Source organism: Sus scrofa, chromosome X (genome assembly GCF_054392235.1).
Source record: "Sus scrofa isolate SSC_HxYL_T2T_F1_AM1 chromosome X, Sscrofa_HxYL_maternal_Yorkshire_Landrace_v2.0, whole genome shotgun sequence".
Lineage (NCBI taxonomy): Eukaryota > Metazoa > Chordata > Mammalia > Artiodactyla > Suidae > Sus > Sus scrofa.
In genome coordinates this window covers 35,891,344-35,917,232 of record NC_139401.1, presented here as the reverse complement: position 1 = coordinate 35,917,232, position 25,889 = coordinate 35,891,344, and the positions used below count along the sequence as shown (strand labels likewise).

At 34.5% G+C, this 25,889-nt stretch overlaps 1 protein-coding gene across 1 annotated transcript in view; it reads right to left on the bottom strand.

Annotated features, from left to right (window-relative positions):
• The window catches only part of CFAP47 (cilia and flagella associated protein 47), a 560,199-nt gene that overhangs the window by 31,501 nt on the left and 502,809 nt on the right, over positions 1-25,889 (bottom strand). Inside the window, exons 69-71 of the mRNA XM_021080094.2 lie at positions 23,185-23,337; positions 11,067-11,238; positions 6,048-6,209 (exon numbers count right to left, since the gene is read on the bottom strand). Of these exons, the coding sequence (XP_020935753.2) occupies positions 6,048-6,209; positions 11,067-11,238; positions 23,185-23,337 (487 nt within the window). The remainder of the gene's footprint in view (positions 1-6,047; positions 6,210-11,066; positions 11,239-23,184; positions 23,338-25,889) is intronic.

Below are 25,889 nucleotides of genomic sequence, written 5' to 3'. Positions count from 1 at the left end.
CCTCCCCCCATCTCACCATATTACCAATGGCCTACTTACAGCTCTTCCTTTTATTCAGCATATCATGTCCTCTATCAAAAAATTTCAAGACACCAAAAGGTAAAAATATGATTTGAAGGGATAGAGAAAACAAAAGAAACAGACATGACAGAAATGTTGGAATTATTAGAATGAGGATTTAAAAGAACCATGATGAATGTTATAAGGGCTGTAATGGATAAAGTATACAGCATGTAAGAACCAGTAGGCAATATAAGCAGATATATGGAAAACCTAGGAAAGCACCAAAAAGAAGTGCTTGACATAAAAACACTAAAGGATGTGAAGACTGCCTTTGATGAGCTTATAATTAGACTAGACTTGGTTAAGGAAGTAATCTCTGAACTAGATGATATATTAATAGAATCCCTGAAAGCTGTAAAGCAAAGAGAACAAAGACTGAAAAAAAAGGAAAAGAATATTCAAGGACTATGGGACAGTTATAAAAGGTATAACATACATGTAATAGGAATAGCATAAAAAGAAAGAAGAAAGAAAATAAATATTTGAACAATAGCAACTGAGAGTTTTCTCCAAATTAACAACAGATGCCAAACCATAGATGCATAATGCTGAGAGAACACAAAACAGTATAAATGCCAAAACAAACAAACAAACATCTAAGCATGTCTTTTGAAAATTACAGAAAACCAAAGTTATAGAAAAAAACGTTGAGAGAAGTCAGGGAGTGAGAAAACACCTTGCTTACACAGAGAAGAATAAAGATAAAAATTCCACCAGATTTCTTAGGAACAATGAGAGCAAGAGAGTAGAGTGATGTATTTAAAGTTCAGAGAAAACAAACAAAAAAATCAACCTAGAATTTTGTACCCTGTGGAAATATCCTGCAAAAATGAAGGAGAAATACAGACTTTCTCAGACAAGCAAATATAAAGACAATTTGTGGAGTTCCCGTCATGGCGCAGTGGTTAACGAATCCGACTAGGAACCATGAGGTTGTGGATTTGGTCCTTGGCCTTGTTCAGTGGGTTAAGGATCCAGCGTTGCCATGAGCTGTGGTGTAGGTTGCAGACGTGGCTCAGATCCCATGTTGCTGTGGCTCTGGTGTAGGCTGGTGGCTACGGCTCTGATTCGACCCCTAGCATGGGAACCTCCATATGCCATGGGAGTGGCCCAAGAAATGGCAAAAAAAACCAATTTGTTACAAGAAATGTTAAAAATTCTGTAGAGAGGAGACAAATAATATAGTCCAGGAACTTGGCTCTACATGAAGAAAGGAAATGCATGAGAGGAATAAGTGAACATAAAAGAAAAACTTATCTTTTCTTATTTTTAATCTAGCAGATAAGAGTTTGTTAAAATAATATAGCAATAATGTATTCAATTATATATGCTTATGTATCTATCTATCATGTGTGTATGCTTATTTATGGATATATAAGTGGAATAAATGACAGCAGTGAACACGGGACAGGAAGAAGGAATTAGGATTGTTCCTTATTATAAGGTAATCATACTACTTGTGAAGCATAGTGTTACTTAAAAGTGGGCATGGATTACTTATAAATGTACATTGCAAACTCTAGGTCAACCACTAAAAATAGTAAAAAATAAAATTAAATTAAAATTTAAAAAATAAAAAGGAAAAAAAGAGATATAACATATGTAAAAAAGGAGAGGAAATGGAATCATAAAATGTTTAATTAAGACCACGTGTGACAGAAAAAGAATGACAAATTTCAAAGCAAGAAAAGTTATCAGGGATAAAGAAGCACATGTCATAATGATAAATGGGTCAATTTTCCCAGAAGATATGGCACATCTTAACATGTATGCATTTAACAACACACCATCAAAATTTTGAAGCAAAACCTGATAAAACTGCAAAGAGGGATAGATTAATCCACTGTCATAGTTGGAGACCTCAGCACCCCTCTCTCAGTAACAGACAGATCTAGCAGGCAGAAAATCACATGGAACATTCACCAAAATAGACCACATTCTGGGCTATAAAGTATACCTTAACAAATTTAAAGACTAGAAATCATACAGTATGTGCTCTCAGACTACAGTGGAATTTAACTAGACAGATAACTTGAAAAACTCAAAATATGTGGAAAATAAATAACTCAGTTCTAAATAACACAAGTCAATGAAGAAATCAATAGAGAAATTAAGAATTATTTTGATCAAAATGAAAACAAAACATCAAAATTTGTGGGATACAGTGAAAATAATGCTGAGATGGAAATTTACAGCACTGAATAAATACAGTAGAAAAGAAAATAATTAAAAGCAATACTCTAAGTTTCCACTTGAGGAAACTTAAGAAAAAGAAGAACAAATCAAATCCAAAGTAAAAAGAGGAAAATAAATAACAATTAGAAATCAATGAAATTGAAAACAGGGAATCAATAAACTTAAAAATAACTTTAAAAAAAGAGAAGACACAAATTACTAGTATTAGAAATGAAAGAGAGGACATCACCACAGATTCCATGGAAATTAAAAAGATAATACAGGAATACTATAAACAACTCTATGTTAACAAATTTGATATCCTTGATGAAACTGACCAATTCACTGAAAGATACAATCTGCCAAAACCTACACAAGAGAAAGATGACCTGAACAGGCCTGTATCAATTTAAGAAATTGAATCATTAATTAATAACCTTCCCAAACAGAAAGCAGCAGGTCCAGATGAGGTCACTGGCAAATTCTAATGAAGATTTAAGAAAGAAATTATACCAATTCTTTACAATCTTTTTCAGACGATAGATGTAGAGGGACTACTTCCTAGCTCACTTTTTTTTTTTTTCTTTTTTGGTTGTACCTATGGCATAGGAAAGTTCCCAGGCCAGGGACAGAATCCAAGCTGCAGCTGCAACTGATGCCACAGATGTGGTAATTTTGGATCCTCAACACACTTTGATGCCTGGGAATTGAACTGTCACTGTCACAGAGACCACGACAGATCTTTAACCCACTTGGCCACAGTAGCAATTCCCTAACTCATTTTTTTTGAGTCTAGCATTACTCTAATCTCAAAACTATATACCAATATCTCTCATGATCATCTATGTAGAAACTACTAAAGAATCAACAATAAAACTCCTAGAACTAATAGGCAATTATAGCAAGGTTGCATGATAAAAGATTAATATACAAAATTCTATTGCTTTTTTATATACTAACAGTGAACAAGTGAAATTTGGAATTAATAACAAAGACCATTTACATTAGCATTCCACAAAATGAAATACTTATGTATAAAAATTCAGTAAAATGTACAAGATTTATATGAGAAAAACTACAGAATGCTGATGAATGAAAGCAAATAATAAATAAAAATATGGGGAAATAGTCCATGTTCATGGATAGGAAGACTCAGTACTGTCAAGATGGTAGTTCTTCTCAATTTGATCTGTAGATTCTATGAAATCTCAGTCATAATCCCAGGAAGTTATTACATGGATATTAACAAATGGCTTATATAGAGAGGCAAAAGACTCAGAATAGCCAACAAAGTATTAAAGAAAAATAACAAAATTGGAGGAATGATAATACCCAACCTGAAAACTTACTATAAAGCTAATATAGCTAAGACAGTGTGGTACTGGTTAAATAATAGGCACATAGATCAATGGAACATAATAGAGATCCCGGAAATGGACCCATATAAATATAATCAACTGAACTTTGATGAAGAAATAAAGGCAATACAATGGAGCAAAGATAGTCTCTTCAACAAATGGTGCTGGAAAAATTGGACAGCTACATGCATATGAAAAAAAAATCTAGATACACACCTTACAGGCTTCACAAAATTAACTTAAAATGGACAGTAAAACTAATGCAAAACACAAAACTATAAAACTCCTAGAAGATAGCAAACATAAGAGAAAACCTAGATGACCTTCACTATAGTGATGCCTTAGTGGATACAATAGTGAAGATATACTCCATGAAAGAAGTAATTGACAAATTGGGCTTCATTAAAACTAAAACTTCAATTATTGGAAGGACAATATCAAAAGATTCAGAAGACAAACCACAGATTGGGAGAAAGTATCTGCAAAAGACACAACTGATAAAGGACTGCTACCCCAAACATACAAAGAACTCCTAAATCTCAAAATAAGAAAAGAAATAACCCAATTAAAAATGAATAAAATATTTTATCAGATACCTCACCAAGGAAGATATACACATGGCAAGTAAGTCTTTGAAAAGATGCATCATATCATATGTCATTGGGGAAATGGAAACTAAATCTATGAGATACCACTGCACTTCTCTTAGAATGTCCGAAATCAATAAGGACTCATTTTTGGTGGGAGTACAAAATTGTACAACTACTTCAGAACAGTTTGGCAATTTCTGAAAAAATCAGATGTACACTTATCCAGTGTACTCCAGAAATTGTACTCCTTGGTATTTACTTTAAAAATTTGAAAAGTTATATCCACCCTAAAATCTGCACTCATGTTTATTTTGGCTTTATTCATAGTTGCCAAAACTTAGGAGCAACCAATATGTCCTTCAGGTAAGTGAATGGATAAATAAACTGTTATATATCCAGACAGTGGAATGTCTCTCAATGCTAACAAGAAATGAGCTATCAAGTCATGAAAAGACATGGATAGACCTGGAATGTATATTACTAAGTAAAAGACGCCAATTTGAAAAGACTATATACTGTATGATTCCAATATATGACATTTTGGAAAAGATGAAACTATGGAGACAATAGAAAGATCAGTGGTTTCCAGGGGTCGGGTAAGAGAGATGAACAGGGAGCGCACAGAGGATTTTTAAGGCAGTGAATATACTCTGCATGATACTATAAAGATGCATAGACGTCATTACACTTTTGTCCAAACCCATAGAATGTACAACACCAAGAGTGATTCCCTAAGGCAAACTAGGAACTTTGAGTGATTATGATGCATCAATGTAGGTCCATCCTCATTAAAAATGTACCATTCTTGGAGTTTCCGCTGTGGCACAATGGGATTGTTGGTGTCTTGGGAACTCTGGGACACAGGTTCGATCCCCCACCCGGCATGGTTAAGGATCTGGTGTTTCTCAGATCTGATTCCTGGCCTAGGAACTTTATATGCTCAGAGTAGCCAAAAAAGAAAAAAAGTACCATTCTTGTGAGTGAAATGGATAATGGGGGCCACTATGCATGTGTGGGGGCAAGGGATGTAGGAAAAATCTCTGTGTCTTCCTCTCAGTTTTGTTGGAAACCTAAAACTGCCAAAAAAAAAAATTTAAAAAAAAGAAGTAAAAAAAAAAAAAAAACCCACTACATATTGAGTGATCTTATTTATATGAAATATCCAAAAAAGGCAAAGTTATATATAGAAAAGGCATATTACTTGCTGCCTGAGAATAGTAGTGAGAATAGACATGGACTGCAAAGGGGCTTGAGGGAGAGGTGTTCTAAACCTAGAGTGTGGCTATGATTGCAAATTCCATACATTTTTTCAAAAAAATATTAAATGTATACCTACAATGGGTGAATTTTATGGTATGTATAATATACTTCAAAAAAGCTGTAAAAATACATTTTACACGTGAGATAGTTCAAAGTATTGCCATGCTGCCTATGTTATCACGAGTATAAAAAAGATAGTTATGGTTGAACAGAATAATACAGAAAAATAGAATCAATATAGGTTACCTAATCACCTCTACTTAAACCACTTAATGACCCCAAACCATTAGAATTCACTGAAAAACATTCTATCTGTGAAAAGAATACCTTAAAACATCTTTAAAAAACAAATAGAAATATCATTCTAAATTTCAATATCTATTTTTTCTTATTGTTTTTTGGTCTTCCCTTTGTAGACTTTATTTTCCAATTTTTAAATAAAAATAAAAAATATACAAAGCTTTGACTCACAGAAGCAATACTGCTCTGGCTTAACCAGCAAAAGATGAAATAATAGAATTTTCTATCTTAACTTTTGTTTCACAGTTCAGCATAAATTACATTCACAAAACCAGTTACATACTTTTGTTTGATGTATTACCTTGTCTGGCTTGTCAGCCTGAAGTCAACAGTAGATTCCTTAAATAAACCAATCCCTTCAATATCGATGACATCATCCACTTCAGGCTCAGTAGCCTCCAACATCATGGGAAACCTCCAGATCCCATCGGTTGTGCTCTCTACTTGCAATGTAATTTGAGCCCTTGAATAGAAAAAGAGATTATAAAGGATACCACAGGAAAACAAGCAAAGAGAATATAGTAGCAGAACATCATCTAAGGTGAAAATGGAAGTAAATTTGTGGTTTCAATAAAATACTGAGATTTTTTAATTCTTAAAAAAATGTAGATGACAGTTAATTACATTTTAGTAATAATTTTTTAAGTCACACTCCATATTATCATTCTCCTTCTGAGGTAATTATTTTGTAGGGAGTCATTTACTCTCTAGTTATTGACTAAGAACCAGTAACATGAAGAATTGACTCTGGCTTATATTTTCTCTAACCAGCATAGACCATCATATTATTTAAGAATCTGAGGACAGGTCGGCAAATGGTCCCAAGCATAACACTGATAGGTATTTCATTGGGGATTTTCTGCTCAAAATGAAATGCTATGAGAAAGCTTCTTCGGAGTTCCCGTCGTGGCGCAGTGGTTAACGAATCCGACTAAGAACCATGAGGTTGAGGGTTCGATCCCTGCCCTTGCTCAGTGGGTTAACGATCCGGCTTTGCCATGAGCTGTGGTGTAGGTTGCAGACGCGGCTCGGATCCCGTGTTGCTGTGGCTCTGGCGTAGGCTGGTGGCTACAGCTCCGATGAGACCCCTAACCTGGGAACCTCCATATGCTGTGGGAGTGGCCCCAAAGAAATAGCAAAAAAAAAAAAGCTTTTTCGACTCCTGCTTCACATAGAAAAATTATATTTTTGGTGAATATTTAATAAAGCCCCATAAAACTGAGTTAAATTGAAACTTTTAAAAATTAAATTGCAATTGGTAAAGACCACAAACAGTTTATACAATAACATATAACTGAGTGGCAGTTGAATTAATGAAGAGAGTAAGGACAGCCTTTTTAAGCACTTGGCTCTGAAGAAGGTTGGCGACATAGGTCAATAGCTGAAGGTGAAGAATGGTTTCTAGTATATGTGCTTGCTTAGGGTGGAAATGACTCAAACCTATAAAGGTGTGGTTGCAATATCATATCATATGTCAGAGTGGACAAAGCAATCACAATCCTCTTACAGAAAACTGTCAGAACACTGGGAACTCTTATCCTCTTTAGATAGGTCTATAAAATTATTCACCCATTTGGGGAACCGTAAGATAATATCTTACCAAATTTGAAAATGATACACACTAAACCAGCTAATTCACTAATAGTAATTACCCTCAGAGATAGGCCTCAAAGATTTCAAAAGGCAATATGTATAAAGATGTCCACTGCTGCATTATCAAAAAACTGGTACCAAAATTTTAAAAAATAGTTCTTAAGTAGAATGCTGGTAACAATGAAGTGAAATATTATGCAGTATAGTGAAGTCCATGATGACTGATAAATCATCTTAAACTTATACCCAATATGTAAACCCAAAGCTCTACCTCTCTCACACTCTCCTGTCTTAGTAAACGAAACTACATTCTTCTTAGCACTGTTTCAAGAGCACCATTTCAATAATTGGTCTCCCTGCTTCTACTCCTGCCATTTCACAAGGAGAGGACTTCCACATTTTTTTTTTTTTCTTTTTAAGGTTGCACCTGCAGCATATGGAAGTTCTCAAGTTAGGGGTCAAATCAGAGCTGCGGCTGCCACTCTACACCACAGCCACAGTCATGTCAGATCCTAGGCTCATTTGTGACCTATGCCGCAGCTTGTACAACACAACATACTTAATCCATTGAGCTTGAGGCCAGGGATCAAACACACATCCTCACGGACACAGGTCGGGTTCTTAACCTGCTGAGCCATGACGGGAACTCCAACTTCCACAATTTTGAGCTATTGTTTTATTTAAGCTTTTCTTATTTAACTCTCTGTCTACATTTGAACCATCCCAAATTCATGTGGAACAAGGAATCACAGAAGTAAATGAATATGAACATATACGTACAAAAGAGAATTGTTAAACTACACCAGATTATTACACAGCACTTAAAAGAATTTTATCAATCGCATATACAAGTTGTCCTAAATCAGTCTCTCAAATATTTACCATTCAGCCATTTCCAATTGTTTCTAGCATAAAAAACAAAGTCACAGCCGCACAACCCCATGTAATGAGATCCCGGCCAAACTCTAATTGGTTACTTTTTCCTTTGCTCAATTCACTGCAGAAACATTGGCCTCCTTACTATTCATTGCTCATGTCAAATATTTTCTTGTCTGGTGGCCTCAACATTTATTACGCCCTCTGTCCCAAGTACTCTCCCAAGATCTTCTCCTCTACACAGCCTTTCTTCAGGAAATAGCCTCTTCATGGAAGCCTATTTACCCGTTACCTGAAGTACATCTTTCTTTCTCCTTTATAACAATTTTTATTTTTTCCATTATAGCTGGTTTACAGTGTTCTGTCAATGTACATCTTTCACAGCTCTCTATTTCCCCTTATTTCTTTCTTTCTTAGGACAATCTGAAATGTTGTTTACTTATGCATTTAATTCTTTCTTATCTATCACTCTCAATACACTAAATATTTTAAAAGTACAGAGATTTTTGTCTCTTTTGTAGATATTAAATGATTTTTTTTTTTTGTCTCTTCATCTTTTCTAGGGCCGCACTCGTGGCACATGGAGGTTCTCAGGCTAGGGGTCCAATCGGAGCTGTAGCCACCAGCCTATGCCAGAGCCACAGCAATGCAGGATCCGAGACATGTCTGCCACACACACCACAGCTCATGGCAACGCCGGATCCTCAGCACACTGAGTGAGGCCAGGGATCGAACCCGAAACCTCATGGTTCCTAGTCGGATTCGTCAACGACTGCGCCACAACGGGAATTCATGTTAAATGATTTTTGAATAAATGAATGCATATGATCAAATGAACAATGCTGAATAATTTCATTCAGCAGCCAATTCTCTGAGTTAGTGGAAGGCCACTGAGTCAACCAGTTTGGCCCACAGTGAGGAAGACCATTCAATTTCAGGAGTGATCCAATGAACCATTTTATGGTCAATACTGTGGATTCCTAACAATTTACATATATGATATTTCCTATACCAAGCTGTCTATCCCTACCCTTGTGAAAGAGAACTTTGGCTTCTCATTCTGTTCATCTCCTGAGCAGATAAAAAGTTCCAGGAAAATGCTGAGCTAAGATAATTAATATTTCTAAAAAGTCCCTAAGACAAATGACATGTATAACTTCTCTATTAAAAAAAAGTTCAGACCAGTGTTAAATTATAATCATCAGACTGATTCATGACAATATTAACTATTGATATCTTTAAGTTTTGGTATTAGACCCTTGACTTTTATTGAAAGAAAAGGTCAAGAAGGCCTTTAGGACTAATATTCCTGTTTTTATTATACTTTTTTTTTTTGTAAAACCACTATTTAGGGCCTTGACCATTACTTTTAATATGTTAGCACTATTCTCCGAAAGGATGAATGTGAACAATTACCTTGTATTAACTGTTGCAAAACATTACATTTTCTTTTACCCAAACACGAAAATTTTGTTGTCTTTTTTTACCTTGACAACCAAGAAGAGAAGAATTAAATTTAATATTTATTTTAATTATCCAGATTCAAAGTATGATTTGGGTATAATTATTTTCTTGTTCTTTTCCATAAGTTAGAGCTATTGGTTTTATTTTGGCTTTTCTCATTTAATGGTGCATGTTGCAGTGAACCATCCCAAATACATATAGAAGAAGGAATAACAGAAGCAAATGAATATATACATATGTGCACAAAATTATTAAACTGTATCAGAACATCACAAGACGCTCACAAAAATTTGTAAATCATGAATACAAGTTATCCTAAACCAGATTCTCAAATATTCATCAAGAAGCTCTAAATCCACAAAATGCTGAGTAAATATAAATTTACATTGGTTCTGCTCATCTTCACTAATGATAACATTTTCCCCTTCTGGTTGTTGCTGGTAATATCCGTGTCACTAAATCAACATAATATGAAGCTAAATGTGAAGCAACACCAACAAATAAACATAGAAAATTATGAAAATGAAAGAGAAGATAAAAGAAAGTCAAGGTCTAAAGTGTACTTTCTTCTTACAGTCTGATTTTATGACTGCTTCCTCAAGATTACACTGGTATCTTACTGGACTACATATTCAAAGCCACTTTAAATACATGCATGGCTACATCGAATACATAGTTAAAGTATAGAAATGGTTAAAAGCACAAGTAATACTTTTAATTATTTTCTTAATGCCAGGCTGTATTTTGTACTTTGTGTACTGTGATTCTGATCACTATCTCTGCATTAAGACATAAAGACACACTTGTTTCAGATGTGAACTATCACATAGTATTTGTAGATGCTCAGTATCAGTTGCCTAAAAAGTAAATATAAAGACACTGAATGAGGACAGACAATCAGTGCTTACTTTTCTCACTGATTCCAGTGTGATCCTCTTAAATTTTACTAACGGATATGCAGTGCCATGGTTTGGGATGGTAAAAGGGTAATGACAGCAATTTCGAAGGAGGGCATCATTTGTCAAACTGGTTCTAAGAAGTAGTATCAAAAAACAATACGCTGCCAATGTACAGAACCAAGTCAGTAATTTAAACATTTTCTTTCAGAGTAGATGACCCTCTTTTGCTAATAACATATCCTAATGACCTTGGGGAGGCCACAATTCCTAAAGAATATCTTGGATTTCTAATAATTAGGACTATTTTTTCACCAGAATACTTTTCATAGCTTAATAGCTAGAAAAAATCTAGCCTGAGATATTTACCTCAACAACATCAAGGAAGTAATGCAATCCAAATACAGAACGATGGAGAGAGAAAACAGTATCATTTAATTTAAAACATTAATAATATTGTTTAAAGAAAACAGGGGTAAAAGCAGGATTACCTCATTGGTTTCTTTGGTGCAAATACCAGACTGAAGGTCAATGCTATCCTTTCAGCCTTGTCATTATAAGATTTTTTGATCAAATATACAGCCAGGCAGGGTTCCAAAGTAGCCCTCGCAACTTCAGATTCAAATTGAATTTCATATTCAAATTCACGTTTCAAAGGTACATCTAAGAAAATAAAAATTAAAATACACTTTAATTCAATTAAATACTTATTTAATGAAAACCAATTCTAGGTCAGCACTAATCATTCATAGGTATTTAGAGGGAGGGAAAGAGTATATGCTATTTAGCTTTGAGTTCATAATACCCAGTGTATTACCAGGTATATAATAGCACTCAGTATGTTTCTGTTAAAAGACAACTAAAAGAATGAATATAAAAAAATAAATGTAACCACCATCCTTAAATCCTTAAAATTCAGATTTATAAAACAAGAAATAGCCAAGTGGAAACTAATAATCAATATTTACTATAAAATACAAATAATATATTCTCTATACAATAAATATATTAAAAGCCCAATAGACTTATAATTTGTAAAGAACGATTTGAGTTAAATTTAAACATTAAAACAGCACCCCAATCTATGAGGGCAGGATTTTCAAACTCCGATATATTTTGATAAAAGAGAGAGTTCTTCATGTTTTAGTCTTGGGATATCACAGACAATATGATCAACCACATTTTCTTAACTCGTAGGTTACCACAAGAAAGATATAGCAAGGTTTTGTTAGGTACATGTGAAAAATATCTTAAATTCAAGAGTGGCATATAGAAGAGAAGCAAAAATATCCATTATATTTATGTTCCACGTCCATGCAAGGAGCCGAGATTGCAAATCAAGAAGTTTGTTGCATAGAGATCATGGAAGAGAGGTCCCGGGAACCACGGCTTGACCTGGTCCCCAGGTGAGCTAATTTCTAAAGCCTGTCCTTAGTGTGCAAAGGCAAAAGTGATCCTTGGACTCACAGAACTGATGGCCACTTAAGCAATACTAACAGAAACCAGATCGTCTTTCAAAAGTAGCTGGTTATAATTCCTCTATAACTCTGAAAAATAGCTTGGCTGTCACAAGCCCAAGTCACATTTAACGATTACTCAGCAAACCTTATTAATGTAAAATAACTGACGGACCCATACCCTTATATTTCTTTTTTATTTTTCCATGTATAAAAATAAATCTCTGACTTCCTGAAATGGTACCATTCATCCTGTTGACAAAATCAGCAATTGATGTCCCTATCAATAACCATTCTTTTTTGTCGCAAAATCAATGTATTTACATTTAATCTGTCTATTTGTTCTGGGGATGGGATATGGAAATGTTCCATAGGAAGCCACACTTCATACAGAGAAGCAGCATTTAAGAATTTTAGTGTTTATTGGGAGAAAAAGTTTCACTGCATTCAAAAAACATTGTATTTTTCAAAGCAAATACTGTATGTAGTTGAGAGTTGCATCTGCTTCTGCTTAATTATTGAAGCGTTTATGGGAATGTCTGTGTTAGAATGAAGACAGGAAATGACAAGATAAATTAGTTTCAGAAGCATTGAACCTCCTATGGGGAATCTGTCACTAAGGATGTCATAATTCCAATCATAAGATCCAATGGTAGAAAATACAGATATGATTATTCACAAGGGGACAGGGATGAGGCCAGTAGGAACCACATTATTATTTTTCCAAACTAGACATATTCTCCCTTGTCTGTAACTCAGAAATATTGATATGAACACCTAAGGGAGAGGGACAGAATCAGGTTGAACAAAATCATAATAAATAGACATTCTATACTGTGTCTTAAAGCTAGAGGATCAGTCTCTGCATTTTATTTGAAAAGTCATATTATCAAGTTAAAACCATGCCTTTTGCTACGTTCCTAACTTGGAGAGTATCTGTATAGTACTTTTATGTGGATTGGGTTAACAAGAGCTAAGTGAGTGAGGCCAGTGTAAAATTAAGGATCATTCAATTATTGTATAAAATTAATTGTTCATGACAAACATAGCTCATAACTTTGAGAGAATAATTGCATACTTCTAAAAATATTTAAATAAATGTAGGTTCTCTTAAAATAGACTACAACAAAAAATTATAAGTAAACATTTCTTGGGACTACTGTAACAATTTTTTTGATATAGGAGGAAAATTCTGTCCTTTTTTAGAAAATCTTTAAAAAGACAATTGAATTCATGAAATTAATAGTCAGAATGAATATATATTTAATTTTGATTGCATTTTAACAGGTATTTAGATATTTAGTAACCTCTTTTTCTTCTATCTTACAATATATAATGGCTTGTAACAGGCTTGTCCTAAAGCTCTTCCCATTTTCAGTTATCTCCCATTCTCTGAAGTCTTTCATGAACTGCTCACTAAGGCCTGTAGATTTTGTCCCAATAAGACTTCCAAGCTATGACTAAACTCATGAATATGAGGCAGATGATTTTGTTTCCACAGCCAACGTCTAAACATACATTAAAAACGTAACATTTTTATCATTTATATTTTCATTTAACTATTCATTAAGTGAATAATAATTGAAAGCCTTCCTTCAAATGGCAAGTAAGGTTCTTGTCCTCATGGAGCTTATGAAAAACTGCCAATAAATTACCAATAATACCACCAGTTTTTAAATGACTACTGTGGGAGTTCCCATTGTGGCTTGGCAGGTTAAGAACCTGACATAGTGTCTGGGAGGATAGGGGTCTAATCGCAGGCCTCACTCAGTGAGTTAAGGACCCGGTATCACCACAAGCTGCAGTGCAGGTCACAGATGTGGCTTGGATCCACTGTTGCTGTGGCTGTGGCATAGGTCTCAGCTACAGCTCCAATTAAGTCTCTAGTCCGGGAACTTCCACATGCCACAGGTATAAAAAGAAAAAATAAAATTAAATATTAAAAAATAAATGACTATTGTGGATTTCCCGTCATGGCGCAGTGGTGAACAAATCCGGCTGGGAACCATGAGGTTGTGGGTTCGATCCCTGGCCTTGCTCAGTGGGTTAAGGATCTGGTGTTGCCGTAAGCTGTGGTGTAAGCTGCAGATGCGGCTTGGATCCTGCGTTGCTGTGGCTCTGGCGTAGGTCGGTGGCTACAGCTCCAATTAGACCCCTAGCCTGGGAACCTCCATATGTCATGGGAAGCGGCCCTAGAAAAGGCAAAAAGACAAAAAAAAAAAAAAAAAAAAAAAAAAGACTATTGTGATAATGGCTATTGTGGAGAAGTAAAAGAGGCTATGAGAGCACAGGTCCTGAGAACTTGACTGCCAAGTTCCTGAGAAGGAGACCAATATATCAGAGTTGAAAAGCAATAAGGGTTACCTGGATGTAGAGAGAAAGAAAATGCCTCTTAGGAATCAGAATAGCATGGGGGAATTTTCCAAAGTGGAGATCAACTCAGCCCATTTGAGAAAGAACTCAAGGAGGTGGAGCAAAGGGAAGGGGAAGAACTTGTCAAGAGATGAAATGGGCAAAAGAGAAAAGACTGCAGGGTATGGTGTGGATTCGGGACTTTGAAGAATAACAATAGCCTACTGAATGTTATAAATATGGAAGTGATGTGCTCATTTAATGGTAAATTGAGCAAAAGGAGATTTGGAGAGAAGTTAAGGGAAATTTCTGCAATAATTCTAGCTACGTGTTGACTTGCACAAGGGTAAGAGGAAGATGGAGATTAAGCTCAAGTAATGAATGCCCTGTGATGTGTGAAGCGGGAGCTACGCGAGCAGTCATGACTGGTAACTCACATCATGAGTTTATCACTTTAGTACTGTACTCATACCCTTAATATACATACAAAATATCTAATCAGACAGGTTTCAGAGAATTGTAGAGTATGAGCAATCTATATCTATCTACCTATCTTCTACAGCCTCATAAAATAGTAATGGTAATAATCAAGAAAGTCATTATATTGAATGAGAGGGGTATGTTTCCATCCAAATATTATCCCTGCAAAACTATCATTCAACCCAATGCTTGTATCATCACGGTAATAAATCATGCAGTGGACACTATGATGGCTAACGGTGCTTGTTATTTGGGTGAATTTTCTCAGGACAATGACTAAATTTTATTCAGTGTGGAAGAATGTTAGTAATTTTTAAAAGGAGAACCCTTCATTAATATGAAAAATAATCCGAGTACTGAACTGTAACCCATTTATTTACAAAATATACTTTGAAATTATGTATTTTATACCATATACATTTTGATCTGTAAGAAATACATTTCACAGCAAACACAACCAAAGTGTCTCAATCATAGAGAAATGAATATCAATGTGCAGTGAATATTGTTATTCATATTCTTTCCCTAAATTTCTGTAGTTGTCTCTTCATTAATAATGAGCATCTACATTTGTCTGACAGACATAATCATACAAGGAATGAATGGAGTACAGAAGACAAATTTGAAACAGAATAAAGACATCAAGGTACTCAAAGAAGATAGAAGATACTGAATAAACTACCTAAAGTTATTTTCTTTCAACAGATAATGAAGACTGTACCATCTGCACACTCATTATTTTTACAAAATTATGTATCTTTTTGAAGGGGTATTTCACTTACATGTTTTATTTCACTTTCATAAGGATATTTAATTGACCAAACGTTTTTATTTACTTAAAATAACTTCGTGTTAGTCTTCTGATATGACTGCAAGTAAATGAAAATTAAAGGAAGAAAGTGGCCACATAGCCTAATGCTATTCTTACATGTGTTTTAAACAAGATACTAAAAAGATAAAGAAATTTTTTGTAACATATTTTATCTAAGCTTTTAGCAATTAGCATCCAGTTTCAGATTTTATCTAAGATTTAGGTACCATGTTTTTGTACTTTCTTTTTATTTTTTTATTTTAAATGCTTTTTATTTTTTCCATTATAGCTGGGTTACACTGTTCTGTCAATTTTCTACTGTACAGCAAGGCGGCCCAATCACACACACAGTCAATTTTCTGCTGTACAGCAAGGTGACCCAGTCATACACACATAAATATATACACACACACATATAATATACAAGTTGTATATATATATATATATATATATATATACACACATATATATACAAGTTGTCTGATTTCAGATTTCACAACCTAGGATACCAGGCCAGTCAAGTGGCACAGTGCTGAGAAGATGCCATCAGCAGCATCTGATGGGAGTGTGCTGGCCCTCAGGGAAGAGCCCTGGGTCACTCAAACATTTAGATCCTGATCTGAAGAAGAGGAGCCAACAACAGAGATAGAGAGGGGATAACCAGGGATATGATAAATTAATAGGGATAGTCGTTAAAGCCCAAAGCAGACCATTCTTTATCTGGGTCAACTGGCAAATGGTGCTGATGAGTTGCGTAAGCTCAGAACACAAATCTGACCACTGGATTAGGTATAACGGTAAGGTTGACAGCCATGTCAAGGTTGGTCTTCTTAGAGTAGTTAGGACAGAAATCTTAATGGAGTGAGTTGAGCAGAGAAAGTAAAATGAAGAGAAGCAGAGGACAGGATCAAATCTGGAGCCCAATGCAGGGGCATTGGAAGACCAATGACAGGCTTCTCAGGAGCTATTTGTGATTACAGACCAAACCCAACGTGGGCGTTTACATTTGACATGCAAACAGCATGCAATAAGATGACTGGCCTTGGGTGAAATGAGACCAGTGTGATACATAAATCAGAAAATCAGACACAAAAAAACAATAGATTAATCAAGAAAAACAGCCTCAAGCTACAGAACACCTAGGAAATAAAAGGAAGAAGCATGAATCTGTTATGCAGTTAAACAGCAAAACTACACTCACAGAAAAAGTCCCATAAAGTTACTGAACTAATCACAGAGAGGCACAAAGAATGCATGGACCAGGGGTTAGTTCAGAAGAATAAAAACAATTACAAGGGAAATTCTGTCCACAGGGTATAATTTTTAGTCTTGTAGAAGTGACATTTCAAAATAGAATCTAAAACTACAAGTGTTATAATATCCCAGTAGGGCAACACCAATGGATTTAAATAGTACAGGTGCAAAAATCCAATATGTTGGAGAGATGTTCTTTGAATTCCTTGACAACAGTCTGTGTCTTGTTAATTTTGGCATCTCTGGGACTCTGCACAATACTTGGCTGCAAAGATGTTCCCTAGATTGTTGTTGAACAAAAAAATATATGAAAGTGATCAATCCTTGTTAACTCAACTGTGTGTGTGAGGACTCAGGGTGGAGAAAGAACAAAGAGCTTCTGGCATTTTCATTTAATGAAGTTTGATAGTTTTATTGGACTCCCAGGGAAAAGAGAAGATGAAGATAAAGGGAAAGAGGTGATAGGGGTCCTCATTTCCTACTCATCATGTTTACAGAGAGAGGTTTATTCACTCACAAGATGGAAAAGGTATAGGAGGAAAAAAATCTCGGCATCAGTCTGCCTCCTCCATCATGACTTGCCATCCAAGGAAAAGCAACATATCCGATCAGCGAATTTGGGTGAAGAAATGAAGCATGAGCAGATGAACAGACACTGCTCTTTCTTTCCTGATGTCTTGAATCCGGGATATACATTTTCTCTTCTTCATATGTAGATTGTTTATTCCTGCAAAGAGTCTGCAACTGGCTAGTGTGGGATAAAGGCAAACCGATTTTGATGGAAGGTATTAATAAGCCCAAATGAATCCATAGTACCAAGTCATTTTCCAGTTCGCCTTTATAATAAAGGTACATTTTGATATCCATCTGCCTTAACTCTACATCTACTTCTCAGTGGTTATAAACTCAGATGAAGGAATACAGAGTATAATTAATGATCACAACCTAAAGCCCCATCACAGTTCATGCCACACAGTGAAGTGCTTTAATTTCTACCATAAGGGATTTAAGAGACTATAGGAAGTACAAAATGGCATGAACAAGAGGACTCTTTGGAATCCTATTTAATGTGTTCAGTAAACCATAATTAAATGACACATATGGGTGAAAACAGCTGGTTCATCTTTGCATAAAGGTTGAAATAGTATTTAGACTTGTGACCAGACTTGTCCCTTTATAAAGAAATAGGTGAGAAGGGGTGAGCAGGGGTGAGCAGGGAGACTTACAGAAAATGTATGCAAGTTGGTTATATTTTTGGTATAAGGACAGTGAAAGGAATCCAGTTATTACCAGATGCTTTTAAGGAACTCAGACAAGAGAGAGGTCAACTGATTTATCAAATATTCAGAGAAAAGAGTTTAAGACAGAGAAAAACACTCAAGTTAAGAGGGGACTGAACAAACCTACTTCTATATAGCAAAACATGCTTTAGGACAGAAACATTCACAAATTAAAATGTCTTTAGCCAAAAAATAGATGAGCTTCTTGAGTTTGATGGTATTGAGCGGAGAAAAAGTTATTTTAGAGAGAGCAATGGGAAGGGATCTCAAAACCTGAAAACGTTCCTAATAGTTATTTTCAATATTAAGCATTAATATTTCCTCATGAAAAGTAACGAAACAGTGAAATACGAGCCCTATCAAAAGGTGTATTTTCAAGAGTTATTTGAGAGAGGCTGTTTTCCTAACATGCCTTTTAAGCCTCTCAAAATGATGTTGGCAGCTTCTTTATAGACCCTGCTTATCCAGGAAGAAGTGGATTTTTTCAGGTAATGAGATTTAATCAATTTCTATTATCAGAAGTATCATTATGTGTTTGCTTGCAACCTGACAAGAGTATACAATCTAAGCAATTTAAAGTAGCAAGAACATATTAAAATGACTGCTAGAAACAAGCATTTCTTTACCACCCTTTATACTTCATGTCATAGAAGAATCAACATTTTGCCTTCTACAAGATAGATTTCAAAGAAAAAGCAAAGCTTTAACATTAAATTATTAAAATTCACTGAAGTACAGCAGGATGACAAACAAAACAATGGTTTCACTTCAGAACAAAACTGGACATTCACTGCGGTATGGTTATTATAGGTCGGCTGCTTATTAAAACTATTTTCTATTTTAATAAAAAGTACTTTATCACTGGAAATTGATAGTTGTATTACACATTTACATTCTGAGGTTAATATACACTAATATTCTTATCCCTGATATGCATAAATATCAAAATTCTCCTTCAGTATTAGGTATTCGTTGAAGAAAAGAAAAACAACAGAATTTCATTAATTAAAGATTATATTTCCTATATTTGTCTAAAGCTACTGCATGATTCACTAAGGCAAAATCTGTATAAAACTTATAATAATGTTTTTGAGTTAAGTGGAAATGGTTTGCATCAGTTTGATTTCATTATTAATAGATAATTCTTTAAAATAGAGATTAACTGAGCAGGCTTACAATGGAAAATTTCCCTTTCCTCATATAAATTTATTTCACTTGTTACAAATTTAAGTAGTCTGGAATTAAGTTGGCATTTTGCAATTATAAAACTAAAGTTCAATCACAAAGAAAAATAACAAATATAATTAAAAATTAAATACCTCATTGTACAACTTAGTAACTGTATTACTATCTCCTTAACTTATATACTTATGCCATTAACAACTAGCCAGTAAATAAAAAGAATATAGTTAGCGTGATTTTTTTTTTTTGTAATTCCAAAGATCTTTTGAAATACACTGGGTACACATAACATAGACACTCATTTCATAATTCCATCTCCAGTTTATAAGATATTGCCTTCCAAATTACACAGTGAGAGTTCTGACATTTTTGTAATTCATTTAAGAAATATTTATTCTTTTCAGATCCTCTTCTTCATTTACTCTTGGAATGTCTATTTGTAAATAAGAGAACCCAGTTTGAATGAACTTTTTTTGGAAGACACCAAGGGTGTCCTGAAGTGAAAGGACTGACTGAGCATGACTAAGCCATGTGTACAGGCTGATGAGTAAGCAGAGGAAGGAGGCCTTCAAAGAGAGGAGAAAAAGAGGCCTGCAGAGAAAAGCAAAGAAAAACATACTCCCCAGCTCTACATACTGCAGCGTCAGCAAATGAAGGTAAACAGACTTTCTGTGGTCAGCCTACCAAAGATGTGTGGGAGGTGAAAGACTCACAAGTCCAACCTTTATTAGATGTCCAATCTGGCCAGGAGGACAGTAAATGACTGAGCACTGATAAGAAACATTTAGCTAACAGAGGTAGCTTCTACAAGAAAGCAGTGGAAGCTGGCAAGATGGTCAGAGCAGACTATTTCATAGATGGTCACCATGCTGGGAAAGTGGTTGGTAAATGTACAGAAGTGGCAAGTGATCCTACTGGGTTGAGTAAGTAATATGTGTTAACGACCTAGAGAAATAAGAAGCTGGAATGATAATAGGGGACGAATGGGCAAGTGTAATTCTGGATTATTTTATATAGATTGAATGGACTTGGAAAACAGACTTGTGGCTGCCTGATGGGAGAGGGAGGGAGTGGGAGGGATCGGGAGCTTGGGCTTATCAGACACAATTTAGAATAGATTTACAAGGAGATCCTGCTGAGTAGCATTGAGAACTATGTCTAGATACTCATGTTGCAATAGAACAAAGGGCGGGGAAAAAAAATGTAATGTATACATGTAAGGATAACTTGATCCCCTTGCTGTACAGTGGGAAAGTAAAAAAAAATAAAATATCTTAGGTAAAAAATGAGCAAATATCATTTCATATGAAATAGATATTTTTATGGGCGAAAAAGATGAATATGGGTAATTTTATGTTTCAAAGTAATATTCTATTTAGTCGGCAATGGGTAAACACTACTACTGATAAAAAGAGCAACAGGATCAAAAAGCGTAGGAAGTAAAATACAACAGGGTGTGATAAAAAAGAGAAGGTGGAAACAACTCTTGTTTACCGAATGGCCACTCGGTATTGGGTATTATACTTTATGTTAGGGAGTGTCTTAGAAAGCTTTTCCTTCATAAAATTGTTTGATTCCTACAGGGTCTTAAAAGAAAAAGCAATTAGGTTAGGCCCGATCCCAATATGAATAGCTCAGAATCTAATTTTTTGTATCCAGGTTTTAAATCTAAAGTATTTTTTTTAAGTTTTGAAAAAAATAGTCAAGCCTGGATTCATGTACCATTCCTTCCACTGCTGTGTTGCATGACCCTAGACAAGTGATTAAACTTTTTACTTAGATTCCTCATTTGTAAAGTAAAAATACAATGAGACTACGTGCTTCACAGGGTTTCTTTGATGATAAATCCTGTAATAATATAATACTTAAAGATAAACACTTAACACAGTTCTTGGAAGATAGTAAGTGTTCAACAAATAAACCGGCATGGATATCAATAAGGTTCTCATCTGGGTTTGGGGCATGGTAGAAGGCAAAGACAGAGTGATAATATCAGGTAAGTGGCAGAGGGAACAGGAGAAAGGGAGATGGTACTCAGTCCACAGTAACAGGGGCTGTGCAGAGCCAGCCAGTTAAACCTGGATCTCATCTCAGTAGGGGATTTGAGATGTTCACCTGAAACAGACTGGAACTCTTTCCTAGAGTGGGGGACACCAGTTTGATGCTAGGAGAGGGCTAGGAGTGGAAGGGAATTTTCAGGCTCAGAAAAATATTTGATGTATAATAGGTTCTCATTAAATACTTTTCGATGTATTGATGATAGTTTTTTTTTTCACTTCACAGTAAGTAAAAAACAGCAGACTGCTAATTGTCTCAATATTCACTTTCACCTTTTTCCTTATTTCATAAAAGAACATCCCCCAATTCTATCTGGGCATGCCAAGAGAGAGTGTTTGCCAGCCTCAGGTGTAGCTAGGTGTGCCCATGTGACTTGAGTTCTGACCAATGGGATACAGGTAGAAATGCTGTTTGCATCTCCAGATTATGACTTTAAAGGGAACCAGCTTGCTCTTCACTGCATATGTGATTGCACAATTGATCCTGCAGATGAGGACAACTCAGTGGATGGTTCTGAACCCCTGATAATCTCAAGGGCCATAGATGCTACACTCCCTAAACCCCCTACAAGTCCAGGCATCCATATGAAAGAGAAATATGCCAGCCTTGTTTGTCACTGTTATTTGGACTTGGTTAAAATAACTGGTTAAATTTCTAACATATTTTATCATTCAAGTACAGCTGGAAGCACGAGACAGTATATATCAAGTTTACTGTCTTCTAACCCCGTCTGAGTGGGACTGCGTTGAGTTGAGGGGCAGCTATCCATATTACTTCAGGAATTTCTTGAATTGTTTCAAATGAGCATTTATTACTTAGTAGAAATAGCCACTATTAAAAAAATTAAAAACTATTTTACTGTCTCCTGTATATCCACTCTATACTCTTGTATACTCTCATCTCTCTCTTCAGTTATATCGCATTTACATTCTCTTATCACTGAAATAATTAGATCAGACACAGAGATGATAATACTGACATCAAAGTTAACAACTACAGATATAAATGAGAAAGCTAGAGAAGAGATTTTGTTTCTTCAAGGAATTTCGTACTTAATTTTGTGGTCTATTTGCTTTGAAATCATATATAAATATAGCCTTCTCCTCTTGATTTTAATAACAAACCGCTATGGGAATTTCCTTTCAATGTGAAATAGAAGCACTCTACTTTAGTTCATCTGGAAGAGAGCTGAAAAATAAAGTTGCATTACTGAGATTTGATTTTGCGAGACCATCATATTAACTTTTTGATAAGTGCTGTTTAAGATTCTGAATGTCAGAGGGATTATTATGCAAAATATATTTGGGTATTATATATAATTTATGTCAATTTTTCTATTTCTTTAAGTAAAAAACATTTTATTCAAAGTTGTGCTTCTAAATTTGAGGCTGTAAGACATGGCTTCAATCATATTCCTTAAATCAGAGTAGAGGAACAAATTAAAGTTAAAGGAAAATGAAAACTACAGTTACTACAGTTTTTACTTTTCCCACAAAATCACAAGCTATTCTTATACATCCATTAATAACTATAATTATGGCCATTTTTGAAAAAAATCACCATGTAAAGAGAATAAACATAACTAACCCTTCTCTGGGCACTATTTTAATGATATTATAAATGGAAAATAAATGGGCATGGATTTTGATGCAGCTGAGTAACAGCAACCTGAAATTTAAGGAAAACGAGTTTTTATTTATTATAATTTTTATAACCATGACTATGGTTCACCTACCATCAATATCTTCATAGGAATTATATGATTTTCTTTTTGGAATCACTACAAAGTCTGTCACATCTACGATAGGATTCGGTCCAAAAAAATCACCAAACATTATGACTTCCACATTTTCTTCTATCCGCTTTCTGGACTGACATTTTATGACAACTACAGGAGAGAAATACTTCCAGTTAATTTGACTATTGGATTACAGGATCATTCCTGAGATAGAAAAAAAATGAATTATGTTATGAAAAATAAAAGTTCCTTCAGCATACTTTGACATGTCATTACATCTGATATTAACACACATGCACTCATTCAGCATCTAAATAAACAGACTTTTTTGAATCAACATGAATATTAAATAATATGTAAAAACAGCATGATAAAAGATAAATCTACAAGATACACATCAAAGTATGGAAAATTACATTAGGATGCAGAAATTTGATTCAGGGGCTGAATTTTTCAGTTATTTGTATACTCATTGCCATAAATACTAAACTTCACTTATATAATAATACCACAGCAAATACCTTCAAATAATTAAAAATAACTTCGTAATATTTATTTTATAATAAAACTTTTAAAATATTTCCTAAAAGTATTAGTTTATTTATATGCACCTTAAAATCTACTTAAGTTATATAAGATATTTTGATTTCTATTTGTGAATTGCTTTTAAATTTACAAAATGTGCCATTTAATACTTAAAAATAAAATTTTAAGGAATTAAATTTATATTAATATATAACTACATATTAATATAGTGTACAGCATTAAAACAAATTAATATGAAACTTTCTATATTTCTATATATATTAAATTCTGTTTTCTTTTATAAAGTACAGAAGTTGTTAATGAGAAACCAAGACAAAAAAAAAAAAGAAGAGTTCCCGTCATGGTGCAGTGGAAATGAATCTGACTAGGAACCATGAGGTGGCAGGTTCGATCCCTGGCCTCGCTCAGTTGGTTAAGGATCCAGCGTTTGCCGTGAGCTGTGGTGTAGATCGCAGATGCGGCTTGGATCCTCCGTTGCTGTGGCTCTGGCGTAGGCTGGCAGCTGTAGCTCCCTTTCAAACCCTAGCCTGGGAACCTCCATATGCCACAGATGCGGCCCTAAAAAGACAAAAAGACAAAAAAAAAAGTTGTTAGTGAGAAACCAAAATATTGTTTCTATTTGCAACTACTAATTATATGAAGGAACATTAATATATTGGCCTTAGTTCTATAATATTATGGGGTCATGTATACTAGAGTCCATATTTAAGAATATTATTTCTCTGAAATATAGTAAATGTTATATTTTCACCAGTTAAGATTCACGTAGGACATAAATTGAATGAGATAAAAAGGGAGTCATAATATTAAAAAAGCTTATGAAATGTGCTATACTATGCTCTTGTGGTATCAATACTACGAAGTTCATCTGAATTGCAAAACTAGATAATGTCATCAGATTTAAATGTGTTCACAATATATACTACATTTATAGTATAAAATATTTAAACTAAATTTATTTTTAATTCTAAAATTTACAGATAGATATTGAACATTTTAGACTAAGTATGTGAAATGTGCAATAAGGGTACAAAGTTGAATGTAAATTGAGAGGGTTAAAATGGCTGAGGAAAATGTACAAGCTTTTCTGGTTATAATTAGCTTCAGTCTTAAAGCATTAAATTGGAAATTAGGATGATCAAAGTTACATTTAATATCATGTCACTGGTCTTGTCCTATAAATCCTTAGGAAATTAGGGCCCTAGCAATTCCAGGATTACCAAGTCACAATGGATTCACATTCCATTGTCTTTACACTGTGACAGGCAGTAAAGTCCTTTTCCAATTATCTGCCCCAATGGACAGGAGCAGATAAGAATGCACAAAGTGAAAAGGTGGGACACAGAACAACAAAAGTACCCTGGGCTTGAGAATAACCTGGGTTATAGATACACAGAAAAGAACAGAAATGATAAACATTGATGGTGATACAGTTGAGCGGGGAAAGCAATAGGTTATTTCTGATATGTTCTTAAGAATGAAGAATGGACTGCAGAGAAAGTAAATAATACCTATTTATAAAATCATACCCGTTTGTTTCTCAAGGGCATTTGTAGAGAAAAATAATTACTAGAACAGATTTTAGACTTTTTATAAAATGATTTAATAACCAGTACACAATCTGTTCAGAACGATGCTGTTACTACTCGGCTGTGCTAATGTAACATAGGCTATTTAGAGAATTCACATTTAACTGTAAAATCTAATAATTACCAAGAGAAGTGATGTGAAAAATTGTCTATGTTTCTGGAGTATATTTAACTTTCTTTGAAGAAAACTGTGTAAGAAATTTATGTTTTTATTTTCTTACAGGCTTTGTTTTAGACTACAAAATTTGTGCTTTAAATCTTTAATCTGGGATAAAACAAACTGTCTGGAGTAGACAAGAGCAACACTGTTGTCAGTATTCCAATAGAGTAATGTCTAGGCTGTATTGCATCACTTTGATCAGAAGATTATTATAAATTTTAAACTGTTCAGCTCTATGGAAACTATACAAACAATGATGTTTTAGAAAGAAATTAAAAAAAAACATTTTGACATATTAGTGAAGCATTCTGAAGATAATTTAGTATATTTGGAATATTTATGTGTGGATAACTTTTTAATTTGAGTGAAAATACTTCAAGGCAAATGACACTTATTGTCAAAGGTAC